Source organism: Bos indicus x Bos taurus, chromosome 17 (genome assembly GCF_003369695.1).
Source record: "Bos indicus x Bos taurus breed Angus x Brahman F1 hybrid chromosome 17, Bos_hybrid_MaternalHap_v2.0, whole genome shotgun sequence".
Taxonomy (NCBI): domain Eukaryota; kingdom Metazoa; phylum Chordata; class Mammalia; order Artiodactyla; family Bovidae; genus Bos; species Bos indicus x Bos taurus.
This window is the reverse complement of record NC_040092.1, coordinates 3,839,772-3,866,862: the sequence shown is the minus strand read 5'-3', so window position 1 is coordinate 3,866,862 and position 27,091 is coordinate 3,839,772. Positions and strand designations below refer to the sequence as shown.

Sequence of the window (27,091 nt, the reverse complement as noted above, 5' to 3'; positions counted from 1 at the left end):
ACTGTTGAACCTGTCATAGTTAGCCAGCCATCCTGTGGCCACATTGCTCTAAGTCTTAATCTGTTTTGGAGGAAGTCTCCATAATGCTGTTGGAGTTCATTGCAAAACTCCTGACTCTGCTGTTAGCCCCATTTCAAAGTCTAAATAAGAATGGACTCAAGCTGTATGCTCAACATCCTTCTCGTTTTAGCTGTCTTCTTGGCGGTAGTTCTGTATGTGAGCTTTAATCTGGAGTCTGACAGATGACTGGGCAATTGAGTTGCTAGTTTAGTAGCATCAGACCCACCTCTCTGACCTCTTCTCTGTGAATTGCCTGATAAGCACCTTTTGATTAACCATGAACAGCATGACTCTGGGCCATATACTGTTGTGCAGCTGCCTGTTTAGATGAAGTAAAAGCCCTTGTCAGCAGTCTGCTTTCCGAGTTTGATCGCAGTCCAGTAATTGTACATCTAGACAACTGAACTGGGCCCTTAGTTCACAGAAAAGAAGGGTTCTTCTCTCCATATTTGAAAATCTGGAGGCTGTTTCTCACCTTCTCTGACTCTGGTACTGATCTTCCTCACGTCCTCGGTACGGGCCTGGCCCTTCTGCCCCAGGCCTTTAGGTTACATATGACTGTAGGTGTGAGTGAGTACTCAGAATCACCCCGGGAGCTAGACTTTTGGGGGGAAATTTTTGTAGACTGCTGGTTGATAACTGTATTTATGGTAGAGGAACTTACTGCTTTAAAGAAAAGTTTTTATTATTAAAATAATTGCTGGACTGTATGTAGTATAAGAAATACAAAACGTTAAAGAGGTACAGACCTCATTTGGGGATGGGGAAGGCCCATAGGAAGGGTCGAAATGGAAATAAAAAGCAACAAATAAATTGGGGTATTACAGCATATCTGATGTTGAATTGGTGGAGATAGGAGAATTCTAAGAGGGGAGGGAGTTCTTAAGGAAAACCCAGCAATATTTGTGCTTGGCTTGCACTTTTCTGGCAGGATGAGCACAAGTGAACTTCTCACAGTTTAGCAAAAGCCAGTTGAATTACTCTGTGTATGTAAAGTATGCTGCTCAGTTTTTTTTCAAGCAATGGTTTTCAAACTGCAGGTTGTGATCCACCAGTGGGTCATGAAATCGAAGTTTTAAGAAATGAAGTATGAAATGAAACACTTAGGATAGAAAACATCAATGAGTCGCACACATAGCAAGGGTCAGTATTGTTTTATGAAACTCTTAAAAAATACATTGTGTTGAATTGTGGTGTAAAACATTCTTACTGTAGGTTGTGATGGTCGGATTCAAAGTTGATGAAGTCACTGCTTTAGAGAATACAAAGAATTTAAACTCATTCTTTGTTCTCAAGGAACTTGAAATAACAGATTTTTTTAAATGATGGCTACTCAGTATATGTTTGTTTGTAGCTCAGTTTCATGCTGGGAATGGGAATTCTAAACCCATTCTTGAGCAGTGGTTCTATGTAGAAAACTGCCTGAGGAGAAAGGGAGGGAGGTGGAGAGGGTTACTCTTGAATTTATAGGGTTCTATTGAGGGTGTCTGGGTGTCCATTAAGATAGGGGTACTAATGTAAATGACCACTAAGTAAATACCTTTTTACATTTTTCAGAGACTTGGAACTATATTCCAAGTTGGGAGAAAACTTGTCATTAGTTAATGAACTTAGAAGTTGCCATAGTTTTACAGCTTTTGTATTGTGATTATAAGTGAAAAGACTCCCTGTCTAGAATTCTTGATGGTCACCATTCCTTACAGTTTGTAGACAGATGGCACTCCCAATTCAGATAGCTTTTTCCTGTTTGAAAGATTATATCGCTTTTAAAACTTTGCCAGAATGGAATAGATTCAGTTGATTATTTCCTCTTGCATCTCTGAACCTCATCTTTTTATAGCTCTCCTTCAGGAAGCATACAATACCTAGTTTAAGCTCAAGAAGAGCAGTTTAAATGGGAAGTAGTTTGATAGACTTGTCCGTCGTTCGGGTAGTTGCTGTTTCCTGCTCTGAAGCTCTTCTCCTGGGGAGAGCAAAGCTTTGGTCACCGTGCGGCTCTTCTGTGCTTTTGCCACGTAGTTTCTCCCGGCCCCGCCAGTGTTTACTTCTCAGGCTGTAAGCTGTAAATGTTAGAGGGACTGCCGAGTGGTTTGTTGTTGTTTGTTCTTCATAAAATTACTGTTCTAGGCCTCTGTTCTCATGGAAGGAAATATTTCAGATTTAATGACTTTTATATTTAGTTCATTTCTGCCTTTGTAGCTCGCTGTCTTTAAGGAAGAAGGAGCCAAATCCACGAGGGCAAATGTAGGCAGATTATACTTGTTTTGGGTGGATGTTCTTTTATGCTCGGCGTTCTGATTAGAAGTATGGTGTTTCTTGAGATTCATGGATACAGGCAGTTAAAGTCTTATGATCTATTATTTATTTATTGGCTGTGCTGGGTTTTTGTTATTGCTTGGCTTTTCATGGGGGCTATTCTCTAGCTATGGTGCACGGGCTTGTCATTGCGGTGGCCTCTCTCGTTGCAGAGCATGGGCTGTAGAAGTGCAGGCTTCAGTAGTTGGCAGCTTGTGGGTTCAGTAGTTGCGACTCTGGGCTCTGGAGCACAGGCTTCATAGCTGTGGCACAGAGGCCTGGCTGTTCCAAGGCATGTGGGATCTTCCTAGACCACGGATTGAATTCATATCTCCTGCATGGACAAGCAGATTCCTTATCACTGAGCCACCAGGGAACCCCATGATCTTTTAACTGCAATTCTGTAATCTATAAGGTTCTGAAAATCAAAGATTTTAATTTTATTTGGTGATTTGACTTCATCTGAGCTAGCTATTTGCTGCTTTATTTAACCCACTTAGTTTGAGTTATCCATGTTTTGCACTGTAAAGATGTTAATGTTTGTTTAATGCTTTTGAGATCATTAACCCAGCATTGCCAACAAAGATCTGTCTAGTCAAAGCTATGGTTTTTCCAGTAGTCATGTATGGATGTGAGAGTTGGACTATAAAGAAAGCTGAGAGCCGAAGAATTGATGCTTTTGAAGTGTGTGTTGGAGAAGACTTGAGAGTCCCTTGGACTGCAAGGACATCCAACCAGTCCATCCTAAAGGAGATCAGTCCTGGGTGTTCATTGAAAGACCTGATGCTGAAGCTGAAACTCCCAATATTTTGGCCACTTGATGCCAAGAACTGACTCATTTGAAAAGATGCTGATGCTGGGAAAGATTGAAGGCAGGAGGAGAAGAGGGGACGACAGAGGATGAGATGGTTGGATGACTTCACCAACTTGATGGACATTGAGTTTGAGCAAACTCCAGGAGTTGGTGAGGGACAGGGAAGCCTGGTGTGCTGCAGTCCATGGGGTTTCAAAGAATCGGACATGACTGAGCAACTGAACTGATAATACATATACCACCTTAAAATCCAGAAAGTTCAGTTTCTGAAATCTGGCCCAGAGGGTTTCTCATGAGGAGTTACAGATCCATATTACTCGTCTTGGTGAACTTACTGATTTTATTTCTTATGTATACCATCAGTCTGAGTGTGGAAATAGGAAGCTAGCCAGTATAGTGACAAGAACATGGGTTTTGGGATCAGACAGAGCTGCCGTAATAATCTCCCCAGTCTGTTTTATCCTCTGTAACATGCGTTCAGTGATACTGCCCTTAAATTTGATAGTAGTGATTAGATGAGATAATATTAATTCCTTTTTAATTTTTTAAATTTATTTTTAATTGAAGAGATAATATTCTTGATCAGAATTAATTTCCTCATTTTTTTTATAATCTTAGCCCAGCAGGAGATTTTTTTTAAAACTAAATATGGTATTTATTATAATACTTAAAAAGAAAAAAAAAAAAACTAAGGATACCAGTGCTTTTATTCCACCTGTTTTGCAAAATCGTACTCATTTCTTCCTTTCTCCTGTCTGCCTTTGGTCCCTAGGGGAGCATGTAACGTCAAGGTTTAAAAACGAGGTGGAGCGGATGGGTTTTGATATGAACAACGCCTGGAGGATCTCTAACATCAATGAGAAGTACAGGTGAGTTGTGTTTGGTCCCTGTGGCCTGTGTTCCATGACCGCTGCCTTGTCAAGAAACCCCAATTCTCATGTGGCAGAACATTTGAATTTAAAATTTTTCTTCAAAACAGAGTTTTATTTATTAAATATAAGTGCATGATTTTCAGAGTACTTGTTGAGCCTTCTGTTTCCATTGCTATCACTGGAGTGGAAAGAGATTTTTACTTAGTAGGATCCTGGAGTTTTCCTTCCATTCCCCTCCAGGCCTCTCTTCTGGCACATGTACGTCTAAATACCTATAGGCAGGCAGTTTCTGTTGTCCTTATCACTACTCGATAAAACACTTAGGAGCTGGTTTTTACGTACTTTTACCACAGATCGTACGAAAAGGCTTAAGTCTTATTCTGTTCTTTAATTCATTGATCTAAAACTAATGTCATAGCTATGATTGTGTAACCTTTAAATACTAATGTAATCATTATTAAATATTTCCTTGGAACGTATAAGAACTTCGATAGGGAAGGGCAGTTAATTAACTATGATTTTGGTGATTCAGATTTCTATAAAATGAAAGAAAACTGTCCAGAATTTTTCAATTAACGTATCCTTCTCCTCTTAAGTTTCCCTGCAGCAGTTGGAGACATTAATCACTCTCTTATCTTTCCAACTGCCTCAGATTATGATAGCTATTTTCTTGGACTGTTTGTGGGTAGCCATCAGAGCATTTCATTTTTTGCTGGAAAAACTACAGCTAATTACTATATACAGCTCTTAACATGGACCTTGGCCAAGGAGGTGTTGCCAAGAATCAGGAGCTACAGATGAGTCATACCTTGGCCTGTTCTCAGCTGACAAGTCAAAGGAGAGAATGACGGTGGGAGGGGGTCCTCAGGGAGCCTGAGGCTGCAACAGGCTTTGCTCACATATAACCCACCTTTCCTATACTGGAGACTGCTTATCTGCCAAGTGAACAGCTCTCACTTGGTGAAGAGCTGACTACTGGATAATGTAATACTTAGAGGACAGGAGTATAGTGATCCGAATATTGAGTGAAGTAAGACAAACAAAACACCTACTAATATTTTCCCTAATGAAAGCAGCTTTTTTAAACACAACACTGTAAGTCAACTGTAAGATAAAATAAAAATTAAATTAAAAAAAAACTGGCTTCCCCCCCCGCCGCCCTCCGAGTGTAGTTCTGAAGTGTGTTTTATAGAAATGATGATTAATAGCATACTCACATCACTGACTTGGCTTAATGGGGCTGTGATTGTGTATGCATATGGGGCTGACCCGCCGTGCTGCATCTGTATACCCATAGCTGCACCTGTTACCTACAATTAGGACACCTTGTCTGGTTCACATCAAACAGCATGTTAGTAATCCTATGAGGTCTCTGGGAAGTCGAAACTGTGGGCTCTTGCACTTCTTATGTTTCCCTGAAAGACTGAGGGCCTGGTAGAGTAACACAGACTTCCACCTCTGCAGTTGAACTGGGTACCTGTGTAGTTAGAAATGATCCATGTATTGGTTACAATGGTTACAGTAGAGTGAGTGCCTCTCAACTCCCTTTTTTTTTTATTGATTGTTAAGATGGCCAGATTTCCAAAAGGCAGCATCAAGTGGAACAATCCAAGATAGTATCACTTGACGTGTATAACACTCAGGGCAACCCACTCCACTAAGCAGGGCGGAACTTCAAGTCTTGCTCCTTGCTGCCTTTTTAACTGGCTCTGGGGTAGCTTGATGCACACCCTTACCCTGGCTCACTCGAGTCTCTCCTCCTCTTTCCCTTCTCCCTCTTCCTCACCAACCCTGTTAGGCTGTGTGGGAGCTATCCACAGGAGCTCATAGTGCCTGCCTGGATCACTGACAAAGAACTGGAAAGTGTTGCAGGCTTCCGGTCCTGGAAGCGCATCCCCGCTGTCGTCTACAGGTGAGGAAGCCTGGCCGGCCCAGCTTGCTCTGGTGCTGCTGCCCAGCGCTCTTGGTCTGTGCTCTGGCGCTGCTAGCCTGGGGGTGGGGTGGGGTGGGTTCAGGGAGCTCTCCAGGCTACTGCATACTTCCTTATTGTTAGAGTTGCTCATCCAGTCATGTACCAGTCAGTACTTCACTGCAACACTACCTGATGATTCAGTTGACACTGAAAAGAAAATTTTGATTAAAAATGGCTGGATTTGCTATTTTAAGATCCTTCTGACGTTGTTTTTTTTTTAAATGTTTACTTATGTCTACGCTGGGTCTTCCTTGCTGCATGGACTTTTCTCTGGTTGAGGTGAGTGGGGCCTACTGTAGTTGTGGTGCACAGACGTCTCATTGCAGTGGTTTCTCTTATTGCGGAGCTTGGGCTCTAGGGCAGTGGGCCTCAGTGGTGGTGGCTCCCAGGCTCTAGAGCACAGGCTCAGTAGCTGTGGCACAAGGGCCTTAGCTGCTCCACAGCCTGTGGGATCTTCCAGGACAAGGGATCGAACCTGTGTCTCCTGCATTGGCAGGCACATTTTTTTTTAACCACTGAGCCACCAGGCAAGCTCTCTTCTGACATTCTATGGGAAGATAATGTAGTCACTGCTTTTAGCTTCAGTTGATGACCTTTGGATTGAGAGAGATGAGTCCTGGAAAGTGAGAATGGGGGATGTAGATTTGTGATTGTCTTTGTGGTTAAAATATTGCCACATGGAAGTTTGTTTTGAGAGGGAGCATTTAGAGAAGGGTAGCGCTTGGCTGGTCAGAAGATACTGGAGATCAGAGGCAGGAGAGTCAAGGGAGCCAAATTCTAGAAGGGGTGGTGGTGTGATAACAAGCACAGGTGTTAGAACTCAAGTCTTCTCTCTGCCTTGCTGTGGCACCTTGAGCAAGTTCCCTGACTGACCTCAGTCTGTTCCCATGATGTTCTCAGTTCACAGGTATGCTGTGACATCTGAATGACTCTGTAAGACAAGGCTTCCTAATCAGTGTCTGGAGTAGATTGTATTCCTGAGGGCTGCTTTTATGATTCAGTGACTATCTAGCTGAGTTCTCACAAATCATGTGAAGTTTTTAAGAAGTCATTCCCTCATGTTTTGGAACAATTTCAGATGTCCTTGTAATATTCACAGTCCCCATTTCATTTTCCCCGTTTGCAGACATTATGGACTCTCCTTGAATTTGGGCCAAACCAGTGAGGCTTAGTTAGAAGCTCATGCCAGAAGGAAGTCCATTGAAATACTGAGGTGGTAAGAAGGGGTTTAAAACTTCTTGTGTAATTCCTAGTGAGGTAACCAGCTTGTTTTCTTAGTCCATGGAAGGCAGATTTTAGTGGCCATCCCAAAGAGGGAGAGATGTGAAAGTACACAGTTGCTTCTGGCCCAATGAAAGTCGCTCAGTCGTGTCCGACTCTTTGTGACCCCCTGGACTGTAACCTGCCAGACCCTTCTGTCCATGGAATCCTTCAGGCAGGAATACTGGAGTGGGTAGCCATTCCCTTCCCCTGGGGTTCTTCCCGACCCAGGGATCAAACCCAGGTCTCCTGCATTGCAGGCAGGTTCTTTACTATCTGAGCCACCAGGGAAACCCATTAAATTTTCAGTCTCAGTTTTCATCACTGTTGTTTTCAGACACCTCTAGAAAAGTAGGTCACCAAATTTACCTATCATTCAAGTGGTAAGGTTGACACAGGAATTAGAGAGCAGCGCAAGCTGAAAGGATTTAGGAGTCTTATCAGTGATCAGCCCAGCTCAAATAGGGAAAGCCGCCAGCTGCTGCTGTGCGGCCAGCAGCTGTGTTAGATCAGCAGCCCTGTCATTTGCGGAGTTTGCTGACTTTGAGCGTAAGGGGAAAGGACTCTCATCTCAAAGCAAGGGTCGTTCAGTGAAATTCTTCCTGTTGGTAGAGAGGCCTAAAAGTGTAGGCCGAAGACTTAGAATAAACATGGGAAGCTTCTTTTCCCTTCCAGAGTTTATGCTAGAGGGAATGAATGAGCTTTGTTAGCTCAGGTGGCAGGATGCTTCTGAATCCAACATGTGTTTACTGAATGTAGTTGTCTGTAGATCATGACTCCTGAGGTTGCTGGCCGCACTTACTTGAAAGCACCACATTGAACCAGCATCTGATCAGTGCTTTCTCCCATGGTTACGAGAGTGCTTAATTAGCTTTATTATTGAAGATGGAGATTGCGTTGACACGGCAAGACAGTGCAAAGGCTGCCCATCTGTAGTGCAAGTCACAGCTGTCTCACTCTGCATTGAGTGATTCTTAGAAACTTCTAGTCATGGGGCTGTCTGGTGGCTCTGACGGTGAATAATCTGCTGCAACGTAGGAGACCCGGGTTCCATCCCTGGGTCGGGAAGATCTCATGGAGAAGGGAATGGCAACTCACTCCAGTATCCTTGGCTGGGATATCCCATGGACAGAGGAGCCTGGAGGGCTACAGTCAATGGAGTCACAGAGTTGGACACGACTCAGCAACTTTTCTAGTCATTTAGGGAGTTTGACTAATACTAACTTTGGGATAGTTTAAACATTTGTATCTTTCTCTATGTAAAATTGAAGAATTCACTGTTTAGTAGGGGACTCATCCATTGAACATCTTAAGTTTTATTTTTCCTGGTTCTATTTTAAAATGATAGAAACACTCTAGTGATTTTTAGCTACAGTGTTCTTGTTCTCTTTCATGCTACCTAAAGCATTTAGATGACTGCAGAAGCTGCTTTTTGCAGCAATTCAGTTGTGATCTAGCTATCATACGATGACCCTTAAAACCCAAGACCCAGGCTGACGAGTGCCATCTACTGTTCTTCTCAAGCGTTGCTGGGAAAAATTTCGGAAAAAAAGGATGTGCAGCAGAGGCCCCCCAGCCTATTCTGTAAAGAGCTGCCGCCCCTCAGCTCATTGGTTACCCAGCATCTATTATTGTATGCTAGTAGGCCCTTTAAGAATCACTGAGGTTTTATTTATAGTTCGGCCGTTCAGCAGTTGACCTAATTGTTGTGTTGGCAGTACACGAGTACTTTCTATTATTTGTCTCTCCTAATGAGGGAGGATTTAAAAATGACAAACAAACTGATGATTCCAGTGGAATTTATTGTTGCCAAATTTAATTTTATTGTTTATGAGTTTTAGGATTAAAAACAAAAAACTTTCTCACGTTGTCCTTTGAACAAGACATATAGATGCAATAGTCTGTTAAAAACCCATCTGTGCATAAAACATCCACATATGTTTTATGTGGATGAATGTGTATTTGGAAACAATTTTAATGGGAGTAAAGAACATTGTTCTTTCTAGGATATAGAATTTGGGAGATATTAAAATTTTTTGCTTACTAGCTTTTTACTCATTTATTTTTATAGTGAACTGACTACTTTTATAACATCTAAACAGCTTTATTGAGCTGTCACATACAGTTCACCTTTTTTTTAATGTGTATAGCTCAGTGTTTTTAAGTATATTCACTGTGTTGTACGACCGTCACTACGCTTACTTTAGTACGTTCTCCCCACCCTAAAAAGAAATCCCAGACCCATTAGCATACACTCCCTGTTCCCTCCTCACACTCCCTAGCTCTGGGTTATCAGTAAATCTACATGCTATCTCTATAGATCTTCCTGTTCTGGACACTGTATAAATGGAATCATAATGTGGTCTTTTGTGATTGACTTCTTTCACTTTGGAGCAATAACATACTCAAGGTTCATCCATGTTGTGATATGTATTAGAGCTTGATTCCTTTTTGTCACCAAATGACATTACCCTTACAACTTCTTAGCTGCTAAAATTACCTTACTAAAATTCCTAATTAGGAAAAGCTTGGATAGACAATGAGTATGATTTCTGGTCTTTTTTTTTTTCGTGAAAAAGGATCTTATCAGAGTATGGTTTATTGATGTTTATGCTATTCATTTCCTTCTAAGAGTTTACGGAAGGATAACTGGCTCATTGAGCTATCTGCCTATAGTAAGAGCAGTTGTGACTCATGAAATCTCAGGAGGTTTTGTAAAGCAGTCCACTGTGGGCCAGGTAAATATTTCAGTCCCAAATGTGGGATCTTGTTTTGAAAAGAATCCTCAAGCCAGCCATAATTGCACAGTTGCTATGCTGGGTCCTCAGAAGTCAGGAGGAAACAGATGTTTGTCTTAGCATCCATTAAGCTTGGATATGCAGATGTAGTATTAAAAAGAGATTAATGCTTCATTATTAAGTAGCAGAATTAGTGTGGTGTTGGTATTTTATTTTTTACCTAATTTTCCAAAAGTAGTTATTCATGTATTCTTTATGAATATTTTGTTTTCTGTAAGAATACACATTTATCATTTCGTTGGTTATTCTACAAAGGTCTCTAAAATGGTATGATAATCCAGAAAGATCCAGATAGATTTCATTATTCTTGATGGTTTATAAGACTTCTGCCCTGGGAGGCCTTGAAGCTAACCATCACATGCCTGTAGCCAAGCATTCATTAAGGCATTTAAAGCCTCCTGTGGCACTTTGTGTGTGAGCTCAGAATATCCGCATGGGGCCACGGGGTTGGGTACAGTTGTCGTCTTGTTCCCCGCACAGGCACCAGAGCAACGGAGCCGTCATTGCCCGCTGCGGACAGCCAGAGGTCAGCTGGTGGGGCTGGAGGAACGCCGACGATGAGCACCTGGTGCAGTCCGTAGCCAAAGCTTGTGCCTCCGACTCCCGATCCGGTGGCAGCAAGCCATCGGCTAGGAACAGTCCCCGGGACTTCCCCTGTGCAGGAGACCTCTCTGATGTGGAGTTCGGTAAGGAGTCCCTGGGCCTCTGGCAGTAAGTTTTTGTAGCATCTGAGAAACTTTTCTTGAAATGGCCTTTTTCTTTTAAGACAGAATTTGGTTTCATAGAAGAGTGAGAGTGAAGCTTCAGTTAGTGGGATTGTTTGAGGAGTCATGGGTCTTGGCAAAAACCAGAAGACCTTCTCTTTCAAACTTGGTTAAGAGCACTAGAGTGTTGTCTTTCTGCCGTCGTGACAAGATGGACTGTGCATGTGATAGGGGACCTATACAGTGTTTCCAGACCATGAGGGAAACACTGGGCTTTCATTGTAGTCATTCTAGGTAGAACCGAAGTATCAGAGATGGTAGGCAAAATAGAAAACAACTCGGGAGAGAAGTTCCATTGTATTTAGGTAGTGTGGGTTAGGTGGACTTCACTTAATCGAGTTTTTGGGGTACTGTAATAAGTGCCTGTCGTTTTTATTTTGCAACAATTCTGGGAGAGACAGGTTCATTTCGTTTTTTCTTCCTGCTCCTGATGTCCCCAGATTCTTCTCTGTCAAATGCTTCAGGAGCAGAGAGTTTAGCCATCCAGCCACAGAAGCTTTTGATCTTGGACGCACGCTCCTATGCAGCCGCGGTGGCAAACCGAGCCAAAGGAGGAGGTTGTGAATGCCCAGGTGAGGTGCACGGTGCTTCTGTCCTTGGGAGTCCAGCCCATGCCCAACTGGGTCTTAGTTCTCAACTTGAATGTAAAGCCATGTTCCTCGGGCTGTCCTGAGAGAGCCGCAGCTCCTTGGATTCACAGTACTGCATGCTCTTCTCGTGGGAGACATGGAGGAGGGAGTGCAGTGAAACCACAGATTTCTTCCTTCCTGGTACCAGCCTTTTGGTGATAAGGAAAGTCAGTCCTCTCCCTTAAGAAGGCCTATTAAGTTTGGAAGCTGCTGCTTTGGTGGCTTGATTTCTCAGCCTTCTAAAAGCTTTTTATTGTGTTTGACATTGGGTATGCTCATCACTGGCCCCACAGAAAAGTCCTCACATGGCTTTTACTTGAAAAACATAGGGTAGAAATTGAAGTAAATACAAAACTCTAGTGAAGCACCTCAGTCCTGACTTAGAGCACCCCTACTGTTTGCAAGGAGGGACCTTTCTCCAAGGAGGGACCTCTTGGGTGCCAGTTGTGTGCCAATGGAGCAGGTAGACCACTAAATTCCTTATTCAGGTGTGAACTAATTGCTGAAAAAAGCAGTTTGAGCACAGAGTTTGAATGCATAAGTACATGGTTCTGGTAGGTTCTTCTTATAGATTCCAGAGATGCAAGTTAGCAGAGGCCCAAGAAGTAAACCTGGGGTAAGGTAGAAGAGTGTGTGTGTGTGTGTGTGTGTGCATGTGCCCTCAGTCATTCAGTCATGTTTAACTCTTTGTGACTGCATCAACTGCAGCCCACCAGGCTCCTCTGTCCATTGGATTTCCCAGGCAAGAATTCTGGAGTGGGTTGATATTTCTTATTCCAGGGGATCTTCCTGACATAGGGATCAAACCCACATCTCCTGCATTGGCAGGTGGATTCTTTACCACTGAGCCACCTGAGAAGCCCTAAAGTGGAAGTACACAGCTTTTTTTTTTTTTTTTTTTAAATAAAAGCTTCTGTTTTGTCAGTTTCTTCTTCACATGGAGAAGGGAACGTCAATCCACTCCAGTATTCTTGCCTGGAGAATTCCATGGACAGAGAAACCTGGCAGGCTACAGTCCATGGGGTTGCAGAGTCAGACACAACTGAGCAACTGACACATCCACACATGTTTTTCACACATCCTTCCTTTTTGAAAAGATGGCTAAAAATCGAGCTCTGTTTTCATCTCATCATAAAGGACTGGGCTAATAGTCATCCAAACACCAGTATTTCATTCGTCAGCAGCCACAGTGGGTTTGTTTTATAGCTAGTTTGCTCCTTTTGAACTTGGCGTTGTGGATGTTAAATTCACCATATTTGTGTTCTCTCTATTGTTCTCTCCAGAGTATTACCCAAACTGTGAAGTTGTTTTTATGGGAATGGCAAATATTCATTCAATTCGGAGGAGTTTTCAGTCTCTGCGTTTGCTGTGCACTCAGATGCCAGATCCGGGAAAGTAAGACCTTGGCCTTGGCTTTAAGTTTGCAGTGCCCTTTTTTTTCTTTTTTAATGAGTTGGAGGGGGTCTTGTTATTTTTTTGGTAAACTTCAGTTTTACCGTGAGTCCATGGGTAGTGTTCTCCTTCCTGTGTGAGGATCATTCAGCAAAAAGGAGGAGCTGGGAGTAAAATCTAGCCTTTTGAAAGGTTTGAAAATGTGCAGCAGGGAACAGGTCTCAACCCTCAGAACAGAAGTGCCGCTGTCTTACTTTTTCTGGGCCCTCCTCTTTTCTCTTCTCCATGTTTTTGACTCAGAGTAACTTAATTCTTTGTTTTCTGACATCCTGTAGTGACACTTAACCTCCTCTGAACTGGAGTGTTTTACCTGAAGAGTGAGTGTATTCATCATGTTCTAGAAAGGGTTAAACTTTGAAACATGCCAGGAGATCAGCTCCTTTTACATTTGCTTCTGATTTTAAACTACTTTCTTATTTACTAAAAACATTACCATGATTTTTATTGCTTATTAAAAATGAATGGCTGGCATTTGCTGTGAGGAAGGTGAAATAACACCCCTCCCCACAAGGGAACTGTTTGAATACAAGATAAATTAGGAGGAATGCTCTGTAAAAACAAATATGGACAGATAAATATTTAAAAGCCCCTGTTTTACTATTTCAGGAAGCCAGAAATGGTGCCAGAGAAGATAGTTTTCTCTTTTCTGGTGTTTGTGCTAGAGCCCATAGCAGTTTCCCTGAGTTCTGTTCAGTAGATCTCATGATTGCATCAATTTTGCAGCATTCTTTGATTTATTAAATGGTGGCTGCCTGAATCACTTGTACAAACTCCTGGTAACAAATGATTAATTTCATCATAGTTGCAATCAGCCGAGAGGGTGAAGCAGTTGTCCTTGGGGAAAAGCCTGACCAAAGAAATGATGGCTGTCTTGCCTGAGGGTCAGCAGTTTGCATCTGCTACACGAGCTTAGAGCCCAGCTAGTAGCGCTCCCTGCCCTGCTGATGGCACACAGAGAGTCTGCTCAGGGTCCAGAGCACCTGCCACTGACTGCGTGACTCGAGTCAAGTGGCTTGATTTCTGTGGTTATCAGTTTGTCCTGCCTATATAAGGGATAGCGTCAGTATTCCCTGATCTCTAATATCTTCCATAGGTTAAAAGTCTTTCTTAAAAAGCTGTTTTTTAAGCTCCTGAGTCAAGAAGATGTAATTAGCCCTTGTTTGGTCTACATGAATGTCGGGGAGGGGAGTTGTAAAGGAAGAAGGAAATGACTTGTCTGTATTTGGCACAGATCATAATGCATTACTGACGCTTCCCTGTAGATAAAGAGACGCTATGGCTGTGGCGGGAGCAGCTGTAAGCCGGCCTCCTGACACTTGTTTGCAGCTGTGGAGGGCCCGGGCCTGGTTGTGTTTCTCTCTCAGATTTTGAGAACAGGACGAGGGAGTCTACAGGATCAGCGCAGTATCAGTACCTCCTCCGCTGGCAGATTTTGGATGCAGCTTCTGTGTTAGGCATGGAGACACTGACTGGGTTGTAAGGATGGGTCAGTCAGACTCAGGAGAACCAGGTTCTCATTTACTGTTTCTCCAGGGGCCAGGAGGTAACTTGGCATTTGTTCTCCTAAGTCCCACCTTTTAGTTTGCTTTTTCAAGACTGTATGAGGAATAAGAATAAAGAATCCGCCTGCAAACAATGTTTCTCAGGTATTTAATAGGCCATAGAAAGTCTTGAGATAGAATTTTTACCCATGACTTAAAAAGTAGGAACCTTCAGTATATGCTAGGCACTGCACAGGGCAAGTGCAGCTGTGCCTGAGACAGGGTCTGCCCTCTTAGGAGCCGGTCTGGCTGGTAGAACAAGCCAATCCTTGTGAAGCCAGCACTTCTGCATTACGTTGTCTGTCTGCCTGGAAAGGCCCTCTCTTCGGGCTGTTCCAGAAATTCATACTTATCCCCCAAGGTTTAATAGGCCTTTATAGACTCGTCATGGCCAAAGCCTTCTCATAGTCCCCTGACAGAAGTCTTGATTCCCTTCTCAGACTCAATGTTTGAAGGGCTGGACTATGGCCTTAACCACAGATCTGATGATATTTTGGAGAAATTTGAGCTTTTTGTGGGGGGTGGGGAGTAGAATTCATGGCAGGGCACAAGAAACAAAATGTCAGTACAATTTAAAAAAACCTATTGTCATTATTCCCAAGGGGTAATTCCTGGGATCTGATACTTTTTGAAGGCCTTTTGAAAAAAGATTTTTTTCAATCCCTGCTGAATCCAGTCTTCACTAAGCCCAGTAACAGTGTGCAGCCATTGGCTACTCATTTGTGTAAGTCTAAATCATTAGTTTGGGCCTACCCAGTTCTAATCCATAAACATTCAAGACTTGATCAGTAGTGGTAAGTGATGTTATCTACACTGTTTTTGGAGTGGCATCCAACTTGTATCTTGTTGTGAAAGTGTTAGTCCCTCGGTCATGTCTGTCTCTTTGCAACCCCATGGACTGTAGCCCACCAGGCTCCTCTGTCCATGGGATTCTCTGGTCAAGAACACTGGAGTGGGTTGCCATTCCCTTCTCCAGGGGATCTTCCTGACCCAGGGGTTGAACCGAGGTCTCCTGCATTGTAGGCAGATTCTTTACCATTTGAGCCACTAGGGAAGCCACTGTATCTTATTACAGACACATATTGCTTTAAATATATTTAATTATTTTATTTGTGTGTGCCAAGTCTTGGTGGCAGCATGTGGGATCTCGAGTTGCATAGGCGAACTCGTAGTTGCAGCATGTGGGATCGAGCTCCCAGACCAGGGATCGAACCCTGGCCCCCTGCATCGGGAATGCAGAGTCTTAACTGGACCACCAGGGGAGTCCCCACAGACATATATATTTGAGTTTTCCTTTTTTTTGAGAACTTGTTAGGCAGAGTTGCTGATTATTAAATATAAATATTTTCTCTTTTCCATCTCAGAAGTGGTTGCATTTTTTTCTTTAGGAGAAAATTCCAGAAAGAACTAACTTTACTGGGTAGATACAACTCTTTATAGACTAAAAATTATTCATTCTCCCTGGGTAATTAGCAGTAAGATTTTTGGAACAAAAGGTGGCCCTGTTCATTACTGTCCTATTTCTAAGGCTTTCCTGTGTTGCATGGTAGGGCCTGGGCCTAATCCTTGTACATACTTTATAAAGACACAGATTTTCTGTTTGTTTTATTTGGAGGGAAATGTCTTTGGGAATTGCTTTTCAGTTTGACGGGTATTTGGCGTGATCCAGTGTCTCATAAAAACCAGCATTTCCCGTCCCCTTGTGTTTGGTTTTTCAGTTGGCTCTCGGCTCTGGAGAGCACCAAGTGGCTCCACCACCTGTCTGTGCTGCTGAAGTCGGCGCTCCTGGTGGTGCACGCCGTGGACCGCGACCAGCGGCCGGTGCTGGCGCACTGTTCCGACGGCTGGGACCGCACCCCCCAGATTGTGGCACTGGCGAAGCTCCTGCTGGACCCTTACTACCGAACCATAGAGGTAGGGCGGAACGCTTCAGGATCACCAGGGGAAACCGGGCAGGGTTTTAGGGGAAGTCTTGGTGGAGGTGGTTCGGTCCAGTCAAAGTGGAATTTCTATGGTTTAGAATCACTGCTCCTTTACCTTGAGCTAAATTGTGGTAGTACCTACCTCAGTGCCTGTCCCTCTTAAAAGGGGGCGGATTGTAGATAACAAGGTACTAAGCATACAGACATATTTTCCTTTGCAGAATATCTACATGGAAAAGTTTTGGCTACCCCGGAAAATGGGGTTTCTGTAGGAAGGATCTTGACGTGCTTATTAGGATAATGGGTCTAGATATCACCACAGTGTTCTGTGGAGAAAGAACCCTAATGTGAAATATCACCTGTTGGGTTAGAGAGACAAGAAAAACCTTTAAGGTACCCTAAAATGTGTGTAAGTCTGGGATAGGGAAAGATTTTACAAACATGACTTCATAAGTGTAACATGAAAGAAATTTAAAAGTAAGATATGAAGGGGACAAAAGGGTGACTTTTTAATAGTGAATGAAGCACTAAAAATGCAGTCTTAACAAAGACTTAGACGCTCAGTTACCACCCCTCTGCTGACTGTGGAGTGGAGGCGGGGGAGTTGGGAAACCATCCTCAGTATGTGTCCTGTCATTTGGCTCTGGGGCTGGGTCGGGGCTCCTGATGGGCTGAGTGGATTCCTGTTGGTGACCTTGGGTTCAGGACAGTCATGGTTTGGATGGACAAGCACAAACGGGTCTCTCCTGGGTGCTTCCCCACAGGGTTTCCAGGTCCTCGTGGAGATGGAGTGGCTGGATTTTGGCCACAAGTTTGCTGACCGGTGTGGTCATGGGGAGAACTCGGATGATCTGAACGAGCGTTGCCCAGTGTTTTTGCAGTGGCTTGACTGTGTTCATCAGCTTCAAAGGCAATTTCCATGCTCTTTTGAGTTCAATGAAGCATTCCTTGTGAGTCTGTGCTTGTGATTCTTCATTTTGGGGACCTTCTAAATTCATAGGGGTATCAGTGTAAGTGTTAGTGGGCCAGTTTTCACTTTAAACAGCATCCTTTCTAGATTTAATTAAGGGGCTATTCTTACCTTATTTAAAAAAAAGGTGACACAGGTGTTTGTTCATTTAATGAATCCATGTGCACTAAGTTCATGTGAAGTCTTTGAGTTGTTCCAAAGGTAGCTTTAAAAATGGGGAATAGAAGCACTAAACAGTAGTTAAAAATAGAAACAGTAGGTTTTCGTCTGCACCCTCTAGTCAATCATATCAGCCCGCCTGGGTCTGTTTCCCACTCTCTGCTCCCGTCCTTTGAAGGAGGACACACTGGCCTTGCCCTCTTCCAGCCTCCCTCCACCTGGGCACCAGCTTCCATGCCCTCCTCTGCTCAGCTTCATGGCTTCAGCGTTCCTGCTTCCCGCCCTCTGTCGGCCTGTTCCCGCTTTTCTGGATCACTGCCGTCGGCGTACAAGCAGGGTGCAGTGCCTCCTGCCTCATCACACCTGTTCCTGCATCCTGTATCCCCTCGAGCTGCTACCTCATTTCTTATTTCTTCACAGCAGAGCTCCTCAGGTCTGCTACATTTACTCTCCCAAATTCTTCTCCCCTTCTCTCTTAAACCTGGTTCGGTCAGGTGTTCACCCCATTTTACCAGAGCTGCTCTTGTTAAGGTCACCAGTGATCTTCACGTCACTAACCCAGTGATTAGTTTTCACTCACCTTTTAAAAAATTTGCAGTATAATTGATAGATAACATTTTGTTAGTTTCAGGTATACAACAGTGATTTGATACTTGTATATATTGCTAGTTAGTTAGTTCAGTCACTCAGTCGTGTCCGACTCTTTGCGACCCCATGAACCGCAGCACGCCAGGCCTCCCTGTCCATCACCAACTGCCGGAGTCTGCAGAAACACATGTACATCGAGTCGGTGATGCCATCCAACCATCTCATCCTCTGTTGTCCCCTTCTCCTCCTGCCCTCAGTCTTTCCCAGCATCAGGGTCTTTTCACATGAGTCAGCTCTTCGCATCAGGTTGCCAAAGTATTGGAGTTTCAGCTTCAACATCAGTCCTTCCAATGAACATCCAGGACTAATCTCCTTTAGGATGGACTGGTTGGATTTCCCTGCAGTCCAAGGGACTCTCAAGAGTCTTCTCCAACACCACAGTTCAAAAGCATCAATTCTTCGGTGCTCAGCTTTCTTTATAGTCCAACTCTCACATCTGCTAGAAGATACTGCAAAATCTAGTATTAACATTTGTCACCATGCATAGTGATAAAGTTTTTTCTTGTGATGAGAGCTTTTAAGATGTGCTCTCCTGGCAGCTTTTAGATACACAGCACAGTACTACTCACTCTCTTAGGACCAACCCCCTGACTTAGATCCCCCTAACTCACGTCACATCCCGCTGACTTGTTTTATAATAGGAAGTTTGTACCTTTTGACTTGTCTTCATCTTCTTTGGTTCATCATTAATATTTGGCATAATTGAGTCACCCCTTTCTGAAACACTTTCTTCAGTTGACTTCTATCACACACTCTTAGTTCTCAGCTTCACCAGCTGCTCCTTTCTGTCTCCTTAGCTGGTTCTTCCTTATCCCCCACTTCGGAATGTTGGAATGTCCCAGAGTTCAGGCTCCTTCTCTAGAGGTTCATCCAGTCCTTTGGCTTTAATTGCTGTCTGTGATTCCTACGTGTATAGTCTTCAGCCTAGACCTCTGTCTCTACTTAACTCCAGGCTCTGATATCCACTTGTGACTGCTCAGGATCTCCACTTGAATGTCTTAAGGATATTTCAAACTTAACATTTTCAGAACTTAGTTCTTAATATCTATATCTCCCCACCTCAAAACTGATCTTCCAGAAGTCTTCCTTCTCACCAAATGGCAACTCAGTCCTTCATTTCATTTAGGGCAAAGCTTTTATGTTGTCCTCAACTCCCCTTTCATATTCCACATTCAGTCTATCAGCAGATTCTGTCATTCTGCTTTAAAAATATATCTAAAACCTGATAGCTTACTGCTGCCGGTGCTGTTGCCCCAGTTGCAGACAGACAGTTCAGCAGCCTCAGAGGTCCTTCTGAAACATGGCATAGACTCTGTCTTTCCTGTCAGGAAGCCTCTGGTGACTCTGCTTTTCCGCACAGTAAAAGCCACAGTCCCTCAAATGGCCTGCAGGGCTCTTGCAGAGGTGACCGTCCAGGCTCATGTCCTCCCGCCCTTCACCTCATGCAGTGTCCGTCTGTCACACTGGCCTCCTCCAGTTGCTCAGCAGTTGCAAGCTTGTGCTCCCCTCAGGACCATCGTGCTAGCGGTCGCTGCTGCCTGGACGGCCTCCCAGCTCCCGTCCCCCAGTGCGCATGTGCCCTGCTCTCCCCTTTTCAGCAGGTCCCTGCCACTGAGGCCTCTCACACTGCCCTGCACGTGCTCCGGCCCTCTTCCCTGCCTTCCTGCCTTAGTGTGCATCGCACTGCTCACGCCTCCCCCAGGGCAGGAGAGCGGGCTTCTCACTGCTGCTTCTCTGCACCCATAGACACACCTGGGCTGCTCCACAGCAGCATGTTGAAGAAGCTGTTGTGAAGTATGCGCTCAATTCAGACTTGGCGGCGCACTGACCCGCTCCTATGCCCAGTAAACTTAGGACCTCGGAAGTTACTTACAGGGAGGCAGAGAGGATGGGGGTGCCAACGCCCTTTTGACTCAGGAGTGATGGTGGTCGGGGTTGTGAGGAGGCTGCAACTTGGTTCCCCCATCTTCCCGAGTGTGAACTGAAGTGCACATCATGGGTGTTGGGGAAGGTAGCTCTGCTGGGCTGACTTCCCCCCAGAAAACATGTATCCCTTGCTTGGTTTTGCTTCATGTTGGATCTCATAGGTGAAACTGGTGCAGCATACCTATTCCTGCCTCTTTGGAACATTCCTGTGCAACAACGCCAAGGAGAGAGGAGAGAAGCACACTCAGGAGCGGACTTGTTCTGTGTGGTCACTGCTTCGGGCGGGCAACAAGGCTTTCAAAAACCTACTGTATTCCTCTCAGTCAGAGGCCGTATGTATCCTTCAGCCTTTTTTGCTCTCAGCAGCAGAGTAAATTCGGGGATGGGGACACATGGGATCCTTTTCGAGAAGCAACTGTTTTCTCAAAGGCCTCTCGGTTGTCTCTGGATAGCTTGGTTCCATTTTTTTCCAACCACTCTGTCCCGAGAAAGGCCTGTTTTCTGGTTATGCTTTGCCCTGCTTCCAACTCCTCTTTGTTCGGGGTGGTTTGACCTAACACATGTCTCTACTTGGCCACTGTAGATAAGAGTCTTTTCTAAGCGTCTCTGCCAGAGCTTAACTTACTCCCAGCATCTCCTGACAAGTGGAACAGGCACTTAGGTCACCCTGGATGCCTGACAGCTCAGAAGGCGCTGCGGGCCCCCCGCACCTTCCCAGTGTCAACAGGTGGTGATACCCACTGCAGCTTCTGCCTCAGCGTGACACTGGCATGTCTGTCTGACTGATTCTCCGCTCACATGGAGAACTGGCAGCTCCTTTAAGACTTTGTTCCTCAAAGGAACACCGTCTGTTAAGCAGAGAAAAGGAAGCACGTACATCTGTGCATTGGTCCATGGTCTTGTTCCTCGTGTCAGAATGCATCTTAAATTCTAAGTCACAAGGAGGCCAATCTGAGGTTATATTGATTTACTGGACTATTAATGAATAACTTCTTACTTCAGTTAAGTAGTCCAAGGAAGGATTGAAGCTAGCTGCTTCTCTCTCTCCTGTGCCTGCTGGACAAGTAGCAGTATGGAAGAAAGTTTCCTTCCTTCCTTTCCACATGATTAATTTAGATGATCTTATAAAACAGGTTTGACAGTGTGTTCTGAAGCCAAGCTTTGTACCAGGGAACAGACAATCACCATCTAGCAGAATGACTCACTTTCTTGTGCAGTAAAAGCAACAAATTAAGCTGAGGAAAGCCAGTCATTGAGTAAAGGTGACCTAAGAAATAACTAATGAGAAATGGATTTTTGAAAAACATTTTTAGATTTTCATGCCCACAGAGGCTCTCAGGTGAAATATGTCTACCGCCTGCTCTTGGCCCCAGATAATAGGTGCATTCACTCACGTAATGGCTTTTGGAGATCTTGCAGGAATGCTGGGCATTCCTGCTTGGTGCTTGCTCTTCCCCTCGTTCCTAGACATTTCTGACAGACTTGTGGGAACTTGTTAAGCCCATGCCCCGCTGTCTCCTCAGGTGCTGTACCCTGTGTGCCACGTGCGCAACCTGATGCTGTGGAGTGCAGTGTACCTGCCCTGCCCGTCCCCGTCCACCCCCGTGGACGACAGCTGCGCGCCGTACCCAGCCCCAGGCTGCAGCCCCGACGATCCGCCCCTGAGTCGGTGAGCCTGCGGCTGATGCCGAGTCCTCAGGCCCTTCCTGGGTGTATTCCTGTGTTGGGGTGTATGCAGGGATGGTCAGACATTTTGACATTGTCTGGCTGCACACGTCTTTCTTAGCGCTCTTGAGGTTTTCTTAGGGAAAGTGTAAAGGTTTTGGGCTCTGAGGCTCTGGATAGCTTGAGCCTCGTCCCTGAAGAGTACTGGGCACTGTTTCCACTCTGTTCTTGGGCAGTTTCTCAGTGATGGAGCACATCCTCTGGGTTCCTGTGACCCTCTGGCTTGAGTTGCAGCCACAGCTTTGTGCTCCTGCCTCGCTGCTGTGACTTGTCATCTTGCACTTGAAAGGCAGATTTTATCAGATGATAGTCTGCTTTGCAACCTATGAATTAGCTTTATTGAATTCAGACTGATGAATAATAGAGTAATTTAAAATATTGTACTATCAGAAAATCAGCAACGCTACCTTCCTTTGCCACTAATTGAGAAATGCAGAAGTATCATGAAGATTGTCTTTCTAAACCCGTGTTTGGTGTTAGTTTATCTGTATGTGTTGGGCATGGGGTGCCTGAGAGTAGAAGGTCTCACCCTGGAGCTCTGCCTGCCTGCAGCCTGAGCCTTATTCCAGATATGCCACGGCTCCTTGAGTAGCTGTAATGGAGCCAGTGAGGAAATGACTGCCCGTTAAAACCTGTTGCTCTGACTTCTCCCAGAACAACCTCAGATCCTCATTTCCCCCAAACTCCTTTCTTTAGGCTACCAAAGACCAGATCATTTGACAATCTGACCACCGCCTGCGACAACACAGTGCCTCTGGCCAGCCGGCGCAGCAGTGACCCAAGCCTGAACGAGAAGTGGCAGGAGCACCGTCGCTCGCTGGAACTGAGCACCCTGGCCGGTCCTGGGGAGGAGCCTGTGGAGCCTGACAGCCTGGGGAAACCGACCAAAGTGCTGGGTGGTGCCGAGCTGTCTGTTGCGGCTGGAGTAGCTGAGGGCAGATGGAGAACATTTTGCAAGAGGCCACCAAAGAGGAGAGTGGGGTAGAGGAGCCTGCCCACAGGGGGGTGCAGGAGGTCAAAGAGGAGGCTCTGTTGGAAGAGGGGAGCAGGGGTAAGAGCCCCGAGGGCTCAGCCCGTGAACTTGATCAGCAGCCAGAGGTGGGGGAGGCTTCCCTAAGGAGTCATCCAGGCACTAGCCTTTCTGGGCTCTCGCAGGGTGTTCCTGAGCAGGGTGGGCACAGTGTTCTCCCCAGTTCTCTCCAGGAGCCCCCCAGGGAAGAGGGTTCCCAGGAGGTCCCTATGGAACCGTCTCAGATAGGAGCTACAGCAGAGGACAGGGAGGAGGCAGTCCTTCCTGTCTCAGCAGATGTGGCGGTTGACTCTGGTACCTCACAGTCAAGTTCTCTGCCCTCCCAAGTTTCATTTGAGACCAGAGGACCAAACATGGATGGGTCTGTGGACATGTTAATGGAAGATAAAGTGAAGTCAGACAGCGGGCCCCAGGGCCATCATAGACCTGGCCCTGTCCACAGTGGCTGGCTCGGTGGCAAGGACGTGCTTCCTCCAGCCGTGGAGCCCAGGCCTGCAGAGAGGCCCCAACTGGGGCCTGTGGTGCACAGGACTTCCCCTGGCAGCGCCCGGAGCCCAGCGCATTCTCCTAGTGCCTTGCCTTTAGCCGAATGTAAGGAGGGGCTTGTGTGCAACGGTGCCCCAGAGACTGAAAATAAGGCCTCGGAGCAGCCCCCAGGGCTTAGTACCCTCCAGAAGTATCCCACCCCCAATGGACACTGCGCCAACGGGGAGACTGGGAGGAGCAAGGACTCCCTGAGCCGCCAGCTGTCGGCCACAAGCTGCAGCTCTGCCCACGTACACACGAGGAGCTTGCACCCCAAGTGGCTGCACGGACACTCGGGGAGACCGTCGGCCGCTGGCAGCCCTGAGCAGCCTTCCCGCAGCCACCTGGACGATGACGGCATGCCTGTGTACACGGACACGATCCAGCAGCGCCTGCGTCAGATTGAGTCGGGCCACCAGCAGGAAGTGGAGACCTTGAAGAAACAAGTCCAGGAGCTGAGGAGTCGCCTGGAGAGTCAGTACCTGACTAGCTCCCTGCGCTTCAACGGGGACTTTGGGGATGAAGTGGTGAGTACACCATGGTGCCTCCGTAGCTGCACAGGAGATGGGCACACTGTGCTGGGCCCCTTCTGTCCGGATTTCAGAGACAGTCGGAAAGGTTTAGAATAGCCCTGGTGAGAGGCTGGAGAGCGCCCCCGCCAGGTGACCAGCAGTGCGCTGCTTTCTCTCTCCCGCCTGCGCACCCTCCACGGGCATCCTGTCTACAGGAGAGGCAGGAGAGAGTGCGCACTTACTGTGTGGCTGGTCAGTTCTCTGCGCAGAGAGGGTCAGGCCTTGAAGAGCGTGAACTGGCAGAATGACATTCGTCCAGCAACACCAGATATTCCAGTCCAGTCACAGTGCCTGTCCTACCCCAGTAGCTAGTGAGCAGTTAGTCCCTACCCCCCAGTAATGTGAGCTGTGGCTTGGAAGGTTTAGTTCTTTTTAAACATATGTGTACCCATCTTGTGGCAGGTGATGGTAGTAGAGATGGGAAGGAGGATTGGTTTCTAGCACAGTCGGGAGTTAGTGCAGATGGGCCTGGTGACTGGAAGGGGAGGTACCTTAGGGGAGAGTCTCGGAGACACTCTCCTTCCTGGTGGGTCTGACTTGGCGTGATTAAGAACAGGTGTGAGTCTGGCTCTGAATCAGTCAGCGTACATTAAAGGCGGGCTCATCCAATGACTTCACTTCAAACTGACTTGGTTTTTTCATTTTCCCAAAGAGTCCTTCAGAGAAAGGAGGACACGCCCAAAGCACTGTTTCAGCACACAGGTGTCAGTGGCAGGGTTAGATTTGGCAGGTCCACTGGAGCAGCCGACATGGAGTTCCACCTCCACCCTGGTCACCTCTGCCTACCCACTCCCTGGAGCCCAAGGCCTGCCCCTCCACTCCAGAGTCACTGCACCCGGCCTTAGATCTGTGTATCTCTCTTCCAGCTGAGCTCAACCTTGTCTCTGCACCTGCTCAACCCAGCTCTCGATGGCTGAGGCACCTAGAGATTCAGCAGCCCTAACACCCAGGCCCGCCCACACTCCCCGTGCTCCCTTCTTTGCCAAGCTCTTTCTTCTTCTGGGAGGAGACCAGGTTCATTCTGTTCAGCTGTGTTTGTTTGCCAACAGACTTCAATTCCCGACTCGGAAAGCAATCTGGATCAGAACTGTTTGTCTCGCTGCAGCACAGAGATTTTCTCTGAAGCCAGCTGGGAGCAGGTGGATAAACAGGACACGGAGGTACAGGCTCAGCCCCTGTTCTGAGTGCCACCCATGCAACTGTTTTGCGGTTCTTCTCCACCCCCATCGTCTGTCCCCCCTGCCCCAGCCAAGGGAAGACCTCACCGCACACTCACCCTCTCTGAGTCTCAGCACCTATGAATTCCCGTCAAATCTGGAGTTTCTAAGCCAGGGAAACTCGAGCCAGCCCTCTCTCCTCAGTGCCTCTGCACTAGAGCCTTGCCCGCTCTCACAGCAACCAGGCTGCTCTGGCTGCCTCTTGATCTCAGGGGAGTTTGGAGTCCCCTCGAGGGGAACGATTTGGACGCCTTTCTTGTACTGCTGACATCAGGCCTGATTGGCTGGTGCCACTGGAGCCAGTGTGGTCCTTGTGACTCTTGCTGCCCCAGCATGGCTCCGTTGGCTCCAGCTGGATGGCCCATCTCCTGTCACTGACCTGGCCCCGATGTTTTACAGATGACCCGTTGGCTCCCTGACCACCTGGCTGCCCACTGCTACGCGTGCGACAGCGCCTTCTGGCTTGCCAGCCGGAAGCACCACTGCAGGTGCCCCTGGAGGGAGTGGCGGGGCAGGCGGGGTGTGGGGGCCGAGGCTGGGGCAGAGCCTGCGGATGGAGATGGGGGCATCTGGCTGACAGACCCAGGGGGTCTTCAGAACCCTGGCCCACCTTTTGTGCCTGTGAAATCAGTGTTTACAGAACTTCATTTGGTGTCTGTCTTCCATTTTAGAGTGATTGTGAGTAAGTTTTGAAATGTACAAATGATGTCCCTTTTCCACCGAAACCACCACTTTTTATTCCTAGAGTGAAAGTGCTTCCCATGCAGCATGGCTGCTGTGAGCAAAAGAGCTTTCCTACTGTGGGCAGGGAGCTTCATTTGCCTGCCCCTTGCCCTGTTCCCTGACCTCATACTCCTTGGGGGTAGGGGGCTGGTGGGACTGGCTGAGAACGCAGTTTTTGGTCCACAAGGCTCTTACTTCTTTCTGGGCTGCAGAGTGAGTGGCTACAGATGCTTTGCTCCAGGTTGGGGGGTGACTGGAGAATAATCAGTGTTTCTGGGATAGGGATTTGATCTGAATTGTGGCAGAGCTCACCCGCATGAGCGGACCTGGTTTAAAATAGAACCACCTCTCTGTCCAACGATGATGCTTCCAGGACTGTGTATCTCCCCGCCCTCACCCCAAGCCCAAATGTCTTTAGTTGGCTTCTCTTCTGAGCTCTCTCTCCCCTCCTTGCAGGGACACTGATCGTGTTGATCAAACGTGGTGAGCATTTGCAACAGCTTGTCTGTGGTGTCTGCACATCTACAGTAACTTCTCCACACTAACGCTCCCATTCCCCCTCTCTGCACTCACTGGGATGAAGCTTGGGTCCAGGAGCACAGGCAGGTGGGCTGGGGGCGTGGGGACAGCACAGCCGCTGGCTGAGGAGACCACTGGAGCTGGTCAGGCTGTAGCCAAGGGTGTGCCTGCTGACCGCACAGGTCAGGCAAGCCATCTGGCTGATGGCAAGAGGGGTGCTTCAGCAGGGGCTGGTCTTGTGAAGTGGCCAGTAGAAGGGGTACTTAGTTGTGCGTCAGTCATTCCCTGAGATTTCAGGATAGTACTGGCATCACTACTCTTTTTTTTTTTCCCCTTAAAAAAAAAAAGAGCCCAGGACGGAACAGAGATGGTCTTTCCAGAGAACTGCTAGCACTGAAAACTGCAAGGCAAGACCCCACGTGGCATCCATCAGGATTGCCTGAGAGAGGTCAGATAGACAAGCTTTAGCTCATCAAATTCATGTCAGGCCTTTGATTGAATTCCAGCAGGTATGTGAAATAAATGTACACATTCAGAAATAGATTGAGGCAGTTTCTCTCTGTAACCACAGGTTCTTACTGATACATGCTTTTCAGAAACAGTTGTGAATTACTCACTGCATTCCAGAGGATGAAGTCTTGTGTGTTGGTTTTCCTTCTTTCTTTTCATTGCCCCTTTCCTTTTGTGGTATTCTTTCA

The 27,091-nt window shown here is 46.4% G+C and overlaps 1 protein-coding gene across 1 annotated transcript in view; it reads left to right on the top strand.

The window, feature by feature from the left end:
* MTMR3 (myotubularin related protein 3) overlaps positions 1-27,091 on the top strand; it is a 131,467-nt gene that overhangs the window by 101,136 nt on the left and 3,240 nt on the right. The window contains 13 exon segments of the mRNA XM_027566343.1: positions 3,942-4,038; positions 5,840-5,953; positions 10,552-10,757; positions 11,276-11,407; positions 12,748-12,859; positions 16,176-16,371; positions 17,144-17,329; positions 20,244-20,414; positions 21,606-21,751; positions 22,504-22,736; positions 22,739-23,889; positions 24,984-25,094; positions 25,551-25,639. Coding sequence (XP_027422144.1) covers positions 3,942-4,038; positions 5,840-5,953; positions 10,552-10,757; positions 11,276-11,407; positions 12,748-12,859; positions 16,176-16,371; positions 17,144-17,329; positions 20,244-20,414; positions 21,606-21,751; positions 22,504-22,736; positions 22,739-23,889; positions 24,984-25,094; positions 25,551-25,639 — 2,944 coding nt within the window.